The following is a 12,132-nucleotide window of genomic DNA, read 5'->3' as shown; positions in this document are numbered from 1 at the left end:
ATGGCTGCAGGAACATACCCGGGGTTGGCTAGGTTGACCCCCACCAAAGGCACAGGCCAAGGGGGGCAAAATACATTTCTGGGTGGCTGTTCTTCTAATAGGTAAAAAGAAAAGGTAAAGGACCCCTGGACAGTTAAGTCCCGTCAGAGGCGACTATGGGGTTGCTTTCAGGCCGAGGGAGACGGCGTTTGTCCACAGTTTTACGGGTCACGTGGCCAGCATGACTAAACCGCTTCTGGCACAACGGGACACCGTGACAGAAACCAGAGTGCATTCCAGCTGCAGCGGTACCTATTTATCTACTCTCACTTTTTGAACTGCTAGGTTGGCAGGAGCTGGGACAGAGTAACGGGAGCTCACCCCATTGTGGGGATTCGAACCGCCAACCTTCCAAACAGCAAGCCCAAGAGGCTCAGTGGTTTAGACCACAACGCCACCCGCTCCCCTTGAGGTCTTTCAATATACCGTACATTGAAATAAAGGAGTCAGTATTCGGTAGGCAAGTTTTAGAAGCTGGAGAGGCTATTTGGCAGGACTTCCAGAGGGATGGGAATGAGGACTTATTTTCTTTCTTTGCATTATTTTTACCTCATGCTTTCTAGAGTGAGACTAGGTTGTCTCTCTCTCTCTATATATATATATAAAGGTAAAGGTACCCCTGCCCATGCGGGCCAGTCGTGTCCGACTCTAGGGTTGTGCACCCATCTCACTCAAGAGGCCGGGGGCCAGCGCTGTCCGGAGACACTTCCGGGTCACGTGGCCAGCGTGACATCGCTGCTCTGGCGAGCCAGAGCCGCACACGGAAACGCCGTTTACCTTCCCGCTAGAAAGCGGTCCCTATTTACCTACTTGCACCCGGGGGTGCTTTCGAACTGCTAGGTTGGCAGGCGCTGGGACTGAGCAACGGGAGCGCACCCCGCCGCGGGGATTCGAACCGCCGACCTTTCGATCGGCAAGCCCTAGGCGCTGAGGCTTTTACCCACAGCGCCACCCGCGTCCCATCTCTCTCTCTATATATATAAGGTCTAAAGAGAGCCAGTGTGGTGTAGTGGTTAAGAGCGGTGGACTCGTAATCTGGGGAACCGGGTTCGCGTCTCCGCTCCTCCACATGCAGCTGCTGGGTGACCTTGGGCTAATCACACTTCTTTGAAGTCTCTCAGCCCCACTCACCTCACAGAGTGTTTGTTGTGGGGGAGGAAGGGAAAGGAGAATGTTAGCCGCTTTGAGACTCCTTCGGGTAGTGATAAAGCGGGATATCAAATCCAAACTCCTCCTCCTCCTCCTCTTCTTCTTCTTCTTCTTCTTCTTCTTCTTCTTCTTCTAAATGTTTAGCATGGAAAATAAGATTTTTTTTATTTTTAAGAAAATGGTGAAGAAGCATTCCATTCTTATGGCCCTCACAGACATTCTTATGGCCCTTTTCTACACAGAGACACATATTTCGCTGCTGTTTCCCAGTATTTGCTCTTGATCTACAAGTGTATGTCAGATTCCAAAGACTGGAACACACTCACACACCCAGTGCAGGACACACAAACTGTACTACGGCGCAAATGTGCCTGTTTTATATGGATCCTCACAGCTGCCATCTATAGTTCACATCACTCACTGATGAGCATTCAACAGCGGAGCAGTCTCCCTCAGGAGGTTGTGGACTCTCCTTCCTTGGAGGTTTTTAAGCAGAGGTTGGGTGGCCACCTGTCCCTAGATGCCTTAGGGATATGGGATTGGGGGGCAACTCCCATCTCTTGCGGAAGCGCAATTAGTGCCAGCACCGTCCGTTAAGAGTTTGTGTGTAATCTTCGACACCTCCCTTTCCATGGAGGCGCAGATTGCAGCTATAACAAAGGCGGCATTTTTCCATCTCCGCCAAGCTAAGCAGTTGGCTCCTTACCTCTCTCGCCCTGACCTAGCCACTGTGATCCATGCGACGGTCACCTCCAGACTGGATTATTGTAACTCGCTCTACGTGGGGCTGCCCTTGAGACTGACCCAGAAACTCCAGCGGGTGCAGAATACTGCAGCGAGACTCCTTACGAGGTCTTCGCTGCGAGATCACATTCACCCGGTGCTATACCAGCTGCACTGGCTCCCAGTGGGGTACAGGATCAGGTTTAAGGTGCTGGTTTTAACCTTTAAAGCCCTATACGGCCTAGGACCCTTGTACCTACGGGACCGCCTCTCCTGGTATGCCCCACAGAGAAACTTACGGTCTTCAAATAAAAACATCTTGAAGGTCCCAGGCCACAGAGAAGTTAGGCTGGCCTCAACTAGAGCCAGGGCTTTTTCGGCTGTGGCTCCGATCTGGTGGAACACTCTGTCACAAGAGACCAGGGCCCTGCGGGACTTGACATCTTTCCGCAGGGCCTGCAAGACAGAGCTGTTCCACCAGGCCTTTGGCCAGGGCACAGCCTGACTCCCTCCCTCGGCAATCTTAGCGGAGCTCTGGCCCAATGGTTGCCAGTGGCTTGAATTAATTAATTTTATAATGAATGATTTTAGAATGTTGTTTATGCTGTACTTTTGTACTGTTTTATTGTTGTTAGCCGCCCTGAGCCCAGCTTCGGCTGGGGAGGGCGGGATATAAATAAAAATTATTATTATTATTATTATTATTATTATTATTATTATTATTATTAGCTGAGATTCCTGCATTGCAGGAGGTTGGAATCGATGACCCACGGGGTCCCTCCCAATCCTACAATTCTGTGATGTCTGTTTTTCCTGGCAGGTCCTGTCCCTGGGAGCCGATGTCCTCCCTGAGTACAAGCTGCAGGCACCCCGCATCCACCGATGGACCATCCTCCACTACAGCCCCTTCAAGGCCGTGTGGGACTGGCTGATCCTCTTGCTGGTCATCTACACGGCCGTTTTCACACCCTACTCTGCCGCCTTCCTGCTGAACGAAGAGCAGGAGGAGAATCCCTCGGACTGCGGCTACTCGTGCGACCCACTCTACATCATCGACCTCATTGTAGACATCATGTTTATCGTTGACATCATCATCAACTTCCGCACCACTTATGTCAATATCAACGACGAGGTAGTAAGCCACCCAGCAAAGATCGCCATCCACTACTTCAAAGGCTGGTTTCTCATCGACATGGTGGCTGCCATCCCCTTCGACTTGCTCATCTTCCGCTCTGGATCAGATGAGGTAAGGCGGGCAGCGGTTTTATTCGTCCGCACTATTTTGCCTTCACATTTTGGAGAAAAGTTGGGTGCACACACTGGAACTGTGAAGGGGTGTTGTCCTGAGAGAGATGTCCCTATACCTAGGGGGTGGGGACAGGGGTGGGACAGAGCTGGCCATACACATGTCCTCCACGGATCTTTAGGGGAATCACAGAAATCTCGTGAGGAAAGGAGCTCTTGTTTGTCAAGAGTTCTCTAGGCCTCAGCATGAAGGGCACCTAACACACTTACAGTGGTACCTCAGGTTACATACGCTTCAGGTTACATACGCTTCAGGTTACAGACTCCCCTAACCCAGAAATAGTGCTTCAGGTTAAGAACTTTGCTTCAGGATGAGAACAGAAACCGTGCTCTGGTGGCGCAGCGGGAGGCCCCATTAGCTAAAGTGGTACCTCAGGTTAAGAACAGTTTCAGGTTAAGAATGGACCTCTGGAACGAATTAAGTACTTAACCCGAGGTACCACTGTTCTTTACTTTTTAAAATAAATTTTATTAGATTTTGTAAAAATTATTATTTACAAAGATTATTATCAAATATCTTTTTTGTCCAGACTAAAACATTATTGTAGATAAAACATAGATCCTGAGGAAAAGAAAGAAAAAAGAAGGGAGGAGAGAGAAAGAGATAGAGATAGAAGAAGGATTTAAAGAGAGAAAGAAACTAAAGATTCTTTGTCTGTCAGCTGTATATGAACATTATTCATAGCATCCACTCCAATATAACACCCAGCAAGACTACTTTCTATAAACCAACATTATCTTCAGCCTTCAAACCCAAATGCCATTATTTCTTTTTCTTTTTCACGCAAAAAGTCTATGAGAGGTTTCCAATCTTTAGTAAATGTTGACAATGACTTTTCTCTGATTAAACATGCCATTCTTGCCATCTCAGCTAAGCCTAATAATTTCAGTAACCATTCCTCCATGGTTGGTAACGATGAGTCTTTCTATCTTTGTGCATATAAAACTCTCACCACCGTAATCACATATTGTAAAGGTAAAGGGACCCCTGACCATTAGGTCCAGTTGCGGACGACTCTGGGGTTGTGGCACTCATCTCGCTTTATCGGCCGAGGGAGCCACCGTACAGCTTCCGGGTCATGTGGCCAGCATGACTAAGCCGCTTCTGGCAAACCAGAGCAGCGCACGGAAACGCCGTTTACCTTCCCACCGGAGCGGTACCTATTTATCTACTTGTACGTTGACGTGCTTTCGAACTGCTAGGTTGGCAGGAGCAGGGACCGAGCAACGGGAGCTCACCCCGTCGCAGGGATTCGAACCACCGACCTTCTGATAGGCAAGCCCTAGGCTCTGTGGTTTAGACCACAGCGCCACCCGCGTCCCTAAATACATATTGTACAGCAATCCAAATTCCCAGATCCATTGGCTGGAGGGGAATAGGATGTGGCAGGAGTGCCTCTCTTCCAACGGAGAAGAGCTTCCCAAGTGAGGAGACACATGGAGGTTCCTGATATCCTCACTCAAATAATATTGTGCAGCCACCACATATTGTGTCTTCATCAGCAAGAGCTTGCATTAGACCCTGGAACAAGGCACTCTGGGGATGGGGCAGAGGCAGGACCAAGCTGCCTTCATTCATCTGAGAGGCCCCAGGTTGGTCTCATCACCAGCAATTCCACCTTGGAGATGGTAGAGTTAATCCCTCATCCCCCAGTGGTTTCAAGGGGGGAAATTTTACAAAGCAGAGATCCATTGGGAGAAAAAAAAGGACAGGTCCCCATTTCCTGCCCTGGCCAGCATGGGAAAATAGGGCTTTGGAAGTGATGGGCAATGCACAAGTTCACTCGCCGCTGCCACCATGCTGAGGAATGCTCTGCTGCCAACTAGCTATATAAGGCCATCCAATGACATTTTTTCTCTCTAAGGGGCTCAAAAACATAAAATGACATGATAAAATTAAAACGCAGTTCCAATAGCTGAATATCAACACCATAACTTGCAGCCTAAATGTTTGCAATAGAGAGGAGAGCAAAACCAGATGAGAAAAGGAATTACAAAACGGCAAAAACGGGTACAGTGGTACCTCGGGTTACATACGCTTCAGGTTACAGACTCCGCTAACCCAGAAATAGTACCTCGGGTTAAGAACTTTGCTTCAGGATGAGAACAGAAATCGTGCTCTGGTGGCGCGTCCGCAGTGGGAGGCCCCATTGGCTAAAGTGGTGCTTCAGGTTAAGAACAGTTTCAGGTTAAGAACGGACGAATTAAGTACTTAACCCGAGGTACCACTGTATGTCTGTTTTTAAAGGTCTGAGAGAATGACAGAAATTTTCCCCTGGGGCCAGAATGGCCAGAGAGGCATTCCACAAGTGGGGGGGGGGACCCCACCACCAAGAAAGAAGGCGCTTATCCTGTTAGTCACCTGCTTCACTTCACTTTGGTGGGGGGAATCCGACATAGACCCTCTGAAAAGAATTTGGGGGCAAGGTTTGGGCAGCCGTATATGCAGGAGAATGCAAATTTTCAGGTATCCTGTTCCCAAAGTTCCATGCCAGTTATATCAGTAGAACACAGCGGCTTCCAATCATCCACACTGCTCTGCTTACCTGGAGGAAGAGGGGAAGGGGCTAAAATGTGGGGAGGTCAGCATGGTGTGGACACAGCAGCAGGAGTACAGGATTGGCTCCACCCCTGCTTTGCCCTTCCCCATCTCCCTCCAGCCAAACAGGGCAGTGTGTCCGGCAGGAGGTCAGGAGTGCGGTCCTATGGTTAGGAGAAGCAAAGCCTTTGGCGACCTCTGGAACCTGTAAATGGTTTCAGGCAGAATGTGCCAAGTAAGACCAGAATTCCGTGATTTTTTTTAAAAATGTAAGTTTATCCATGGTTGTTGTGTGTGTTTTTCCCCTGTTGGAAAGAGCCCTAAAACTCCCAAAAGTGTAGATTTGGGGCTCAAGAAGTGGTTGCAGGAGTATCATAATAAAGTCTGCACAAAGATGCATTAAGAAATGGAGGGGAAATAAATGAAGTGGGACTTATAATACACTTCACTTTAGGAAAAATAAAACACCACAGTGACTGTAGAGTAATGGTTTCTGTGGTTTTTTCAAAAAAAAATTATTAATTTTCCACATTTATAACAAGTATAACATATAAGAAACATAAAACAAAACATCTTATAATACTAAAAGAAAAAGAAAAAATAATATAAACAGTGATTACTTCCAAAATCCAAGTTAACTTTCATTGTAGTCTGACTTCCTCGATTCCCCCTAACTGAATTTCATTGTATCTCCTTTGTAACAGTTCTCCAAAATCCTCTTTCTAATACAATTAACTCCTTTAACTAACTACTTTCATCTCTTTTCTTTTTTAACTTAAATCCATATTATTATACAACGTTCTTGTTTCAGTCCTAGGCCTATCAGATACTTTCAAGTATCTTCTCATTATCTTATATGACAATATTTAGCTAAATAGTCTAAATTTCTTCCAATCTTCTTGGTACTCCTCTTCTTTCTGATTGCGGATTCTCCCAGTCAGGTCGGCCAGCTCCAAAAACTCCAACATCTTCATCTGCCATTCTTCTAAAGTAATGGTTTCTGTTTTGGTGTAGTCATAGTGCTTCCTGCATTACAGTTTTCAGATTCAACACCTTCCTGTCACTCTCACACTTTTTTAAAAAATTGCAAATAGTATTCAAATGTCTCGTTACTACTCCTTCCTTCCTTCCTTCCTTCCTTCCTTCCTTCCTTCCTTCCTTCCTTCCTTCCTTCTTCCTTTCTTTCTTCATCCCCTCTCCAGACAACCACCTTGATAGGGTTGCTGAAGACAGCGCGACTCTTGCGCCTGGTGAGAGTTGCCCGCAAGCTGGACCGCTATTCCGAGTACGGGGCCGCTGTGCTCTTCCTGCTCATGTGCACTTTTGCCCTCATCGCCCACTGGCTGGCCTGCATCTGGTATGCCATCGGCAACGTGGAGCGGCCCTACATGGAGCATAAGATTGGGTGGCTGGACAACCTCGGCGACCAGATCGGCAAGCGCTACAATGACAGCGACCTCTCTTCCGGCCCCTCCATCAAGGACAAATACGTGACAGCCCTATACTTCACCTTCAGTAGCCTCACCAGCGTGGGCTTTGGCAATGTCTCTCCCAACACCAACTCCGAGAAGATCTTCTCCATCTGTGTCATGCTGATTGGGTGTAAGTGCTTCCGAGCCCTTCCATTGACCCAGGGGTGCCGGAGGATTTTCCTGCCTGGGTCACATTCCTTTCTGAATATAAATTTTACCTGCTCCCAGTAGACTTTCCATCTGGGAAATCAAGAGTCACTGTAAGAAGTTAAGGACTTATCCCAGCCAGGCAAAAAAGATTTCTGAATTAGCATATGCATATATCTACACATGGGGCACGGGTGGCGCTGTGGGTTAAACCACAGAGCCTAGGACTTGCCGATCAGAAGGTCGGCGGTTCAAATCCCCGTGACGGGGTGAGCTCCCGTTGCTCGGTCCCTGCTCCTGCCAACCTAGCAGTTCGAAAGCACGTCAAAGTGCAAGTAGATCAATAGGTACCACTCCGGCGGGAAGGTAAACGGTGTTTCCGTGCGCTGCTCTGGTTCGCCAGAAGCGGCTTAGTCATGCTGGCCACATGACCTGGAAGCTGTACGCTGGCTCCCTCAGCCAATAAAATGAGATGAGCGCCGCAACCCCAGAGTCGGCCGTGACTGGACCTAATGGTCAGGGGTCCCTTTACCTTTACCTTTATATCTACACATAGCAATTGTTATGCAAATATGTGCCCTTTCCCACCTCCCCTTTCCCTTCTGGTGATGAACAAGGGACCAAGAACTCTCTCCAAACATCTGTGATGAAGCTTTGGTGCAGAAGTAGCCAGTACTCTCCAGATGTTATAGGGCTACAGGGTCCATCATCCCTGACCATTGGTTATGCTGGATGGGGCTTCGACAACATCTGGAGGGGAACAGGTTTTCCAGCTCTGCCTTACGTTAATAGTAGACATTTTCGAATTGAGATGGTGGAAGTTGGTTACCCTTGGTTTAGGCTTCCAGATCAGGCAGCATAGCTCCCAAACAAACATGAACACTGAGTACTTCAATCTTTAAAAAAATGATCCACCATCTCTCTTAGTGTTCACAAGTGATCTCCTGATGAATCTGTGAGCACTCAGGGCAGTGTCATCAGTAAAATATTGTAGGCAATACATGCCTACAATGCATGTTGAGGTGGGGCTCCAACACTTCACACTCGGGTACCACCATCCCAAAGAATGGTCCCTTCGCCCTTAATGCTTACCCATGTCCTCTTGTTTCAGCTCTCATGTACGCCAGCATTTTTGGCAATGTCTCTGCCATCATACAGCGCCTGTACTCGGGCACGGCTCGCTACCATACCCAGATGCTGAGGGTGAAGGAATTCATCCGCTTCCACCAAATCCCGAACCCGCTGCGCCAGCGGCTTGAGGAGTATTTCCAGCATGCTTGGTCCTACACCAATGGAATCGACATGAATGCGGTGAGTCAGAGATGATGTAGGTTGTGTAGCAACCTTGGAGATGAGAGATTGTTAGCTATGTAACTGGACAGCTCAATAGACAGCCTAAGATAGCTAGGTAGATAGGTTTCTGCAAATTTCAGAATACACCTGGATTTTACCCGGGTTCCTCCCTTCACAAGATTGGCTGGAACTCCTTGGCTGTCCAGTCTGCCTCCCAAAGATCTCATAAAGTACCGCATTTTCGCTCCATAAGACACACTTTTTTCTTCCTAAAAAGTAAGGGGAAATGTCTATGCGTCTTATGGAGCAAATGCATGGTCCCTGGAGCCAAATTGCCCAGGGGTGAAAAGCAGATCATGCAATGGCGCAAAAACATGGTTACAAAGCACGGGTCCACATGGATTCTCAGGATTTTTGCATTGGGCTACCCCAAACTCACCGTCAAATCACATGTCTGTGGCCACAGCATGAACCACAAAAATCATACATCCACTGTTTCGTTCCGAATATTTTTTTTCTTGTTTTCCTCCTCTAAAAACTAGTTGCGTCTTATAATAATAATAATAATAAATTTTATTTATATCCCGCCCTCCCCAGCCGAAGCTGGGCTCAGGGCGGCTAACAACAATAAAACAGTACAAAAGTACAGCATAAACAACACTCTAAAATCATTCATTATAAAATTAATTAATTCAAGCCACTGGCAACCATTGGGCCAAAGGCCTGGTGGAACAGCTCTGTCTTGCAGGTCCTGCGGAAAGATATCAAGTCCCGCAGGGCCCTGGTCTCTTGTGACAGAGTGTTCCACCAGATTGGAGCCACAGCCGAAAAAGCCCTGGCTCTAGTTGAGGCCAGCCTAACTTCTCTGTGGCCTGGGACCTTCAAGATGTTTTTATTTGAAGACCGTAAGTTTCTCTGTGGGGCATACCAGGAGAGGCGGTCCCGTAGGTACGAGGGTCCTAGGCCGTATAGGGCTTTAAAGGTTAAAACCAGCACCTTAAACCTGATCCTGTACTCCACCGGGAGCCAGTGCAGCTGGTATAGCACCGGGTGAATGTGATCTCGCAGCGAAGACCTCGTAAGGAGTCTCGCTGCAGCATTCTGCACCTGCTGAAGTTTCTGGGTCAGTCTCAAGGGCAGCCCCACGTAGAGCGAGTTACAATAATCCAGTCTGGAGGTGACCGTCGCGTGGATCACAGTGGTCAGGTGCGTCTTATGGAGCGAAAAATACGGTATATTCTGATAAAGTGTAATACTTGACAGCCAGGGCAGAAAATCCTCACAAGTCTGACAGCAAAAAAATAAAGCAATATTTATTTATCAGTCAAAAACAGAAGACTGTGTGTGGTGGGGTCTCCTCTGTGGTTTGGTGTTGAGAAGAGGAATTCTTTACATTTCCACCCTGCTTTTTCACTTCAGAGATAGCACCCCAAGGCAGCTAAGGGGCAAATGCTTGGTCTCAGAGATTGCCACTTGAAGGACTGTGTTGTAAATTGTACATTTATGCATGCAAATCAGATACATTTGTTGACCCTTAAAAGATGAAGAAGTCTGGCAGCAGCATCTAAAGTACAATCCTACGTGTGTCTACTGAAAAGTAAGCCACGTTGTGTTTACTTATTTGCTTTAAGCATTTTTATGCTGCTCTTCAATCAAAAAAAGACCCCCAGGGCAGTTTACAGACCAATGAACAAAAAAGAAAGAAAATGAAAGAAAGACAGTCCCTACCCTGAGGCCTACAATAAAAAGGCATGGGGCAAAATTTAAAAAGAGAGGTGGAAAGAAGAGGAAAACTGCAAACTCTTAACACTAGTTCTTAAAGCTCCAAAGTTGTTACAATGGCCAGCTGGGATGAAAACTGATCCAGTGGCCTACTCAGTTAGAATTCTTTCCAGCTTTTGTAGGACTGGGCAGTAAAATACTGTATATTATATATTATACATTCATTAATACAAAAGTTTATAAAAAGTGCATACGCTAAGCACCACCTTAGAAAGCGTGCACCCTTCCCTTCTACAGGTATGCGTCTTACAACATAAATCTTGCGTGCAAAATTGGCAGATCAGTTAATCAACCAAAACTCGTGTACTCAATCCGTTAAAAATCATTTCATCGAACTGCAGCTCTCCCATTTTTTAATAAATAAAATAAAATTAAGTTACAAAGGAAAGGCTTATTAAACTGTTTTTTTCTATCGGATGTAAATTGGAAGTTTAGAAACAATGGAATCTGCACGTGTCCTAAAACCTTTAAAAGGTTGCGTTTGTACTCATTGTAGGGACAGGCCTATGTTGTAGTTCATATGTGTTTTGTATGGATCGAGGCTGAATTCAGAGGCCGTTTGCCTACAAAACTGCCTTGATACCTGGTCGGCCTCTATTGCGCAAGCATCGTGTTTGGCAGCAGCGTGGTAATGTCTGAAATGGTGTGTGAAGTAAGATGCAAGATGGTTTCAGTATGTGTGGAACTCAGCCCAGATCATAGCTGTCAACCGTCCCTTATTTGGCGGGAAACTCCCTTATCCCAGTGCTGTGTCCCGCTGCTGTCCCTTATTGATGATGTCCCTTAAATTTCCCGGGTTTCATGCTCTCCTGGCTCGGGAGGGAAGCAGCGGCTCGGGGTCCTCCACCGCGAGAGAGAGCGCACACACGAGCTGTCGCGTCTCCGTCTCTCCCTTTTCCCCCTCAGGGGTGCGTCGTGAAGAGACGGGTGGCGGTGGGCGGGCAGGCAGCCCCTCTCTTGCGAGACTTCCGCCACGCTGCCAGGGGAAGGCGGAGGCGGCTGAGGAGGCGGCCTGAGGGAGGAGGAAGAGGAGGGGATGGAGAGGGACGCAGAAGGGCAGCGCTTCAGCGGCCGTGGCAGCACTGCAACCGCTTCATGCCGGGCTCGCGGGCGGCGTGGGCAAGAGTCTCTCTCCCTCCCTCCCTCCCTCCCTCCCTCCCTCCCTCTCTCTCGGGTGGGGAAGAGCCAATGGAACTCCTCGCGCCAGGACGGCAGCAGCCCCAACGTGCTGCTTAGCATCCCCTCCAACCAGTGCAGCATCTTAATGTAGTTATTTCCCCCTCTGCATCCCTTTCATAACTCTATTTTTATAAATCATTTGTCCATCCATAGTTCAAAGTTTTCTGCCAATGTATGTAACTCTTGACAATGGCTTTTCAAATAAATTATAAACTTTCCCCATTCTTTATTAAAGAGGTCCTCTTCTTGGTTTCTAATTCTGCCTGTAAGCTTTGCCATCTCGACGTCGTTCATCAGTTTTGTCTGCCACTCTTCTTTGGTCGGAGTTGTAGACCCTTAGGATCATGTAGCCCAACCCCCTGCAAAACACAGTCAGTGGCAGCCAAAGCAGCATGGCTCCATCAGTGGTGGATTGATGTATAAGCCAAGCAAAATCCCTTATTTTGGCTGCTGATCCCTTATTTTCGAGGCTGCTGGTCCCTTATTTTCAAATCTGTAAGTTGA

At 47.5% G+C, this 12,132-nt stretch overlaps 1 protein-coding gene across 2 annotated transcripts in view; it reads left to right on the top strand.

Annotated features, from left to right (window-relative positions):
• The window catches only part of KCNH6 (potassium voltage-gated channel subfamily H member 6), a 132,506-nt gene that overhangs the window by 96,841 nt on the left and 23,533 nt on the right, over positions 1 to 12,132 (top strand). For both annotated transcript variants that reach the window (XM_028703316.2, XM_028703318.2), the window contains 3 exons: positions 2,732 to 3,157; positions 6,958 to 7,357; positions 8,486 to 8,685. In XM_028703316.2, coding sequence (XP_028559149.2) covers positions 2,732 to 3,157; positions 6,958 to 7,357; positions 8,486 to 8,685 — 1,026 coding nt within the window. The remainder of the gene's footprint in view (positions 1 to 2,731; positions 3,158 to 6,957; positions 7,358 to 8,485; positions 8,686 to 12,132) is intronic.

The sequence above is a fragment of the Podarcis muralis genome, chromosome 13, assembly GCF_964188315.1.
Source record: "Podarcis muralis chromosome 13, rPodMur119.hap1.1, whole genome shotgun sequence".
NCBI classification, from domain to species: domain Eukaryota; kingdom Metazoa; phylum Chordata; class Lepidosauria; order Squamata; family Lacertidae; genus Podarcis; species Podarcis muralis.
This window is presented reverse-complemented; position numbering and strand designations above follow the sequence as displayed.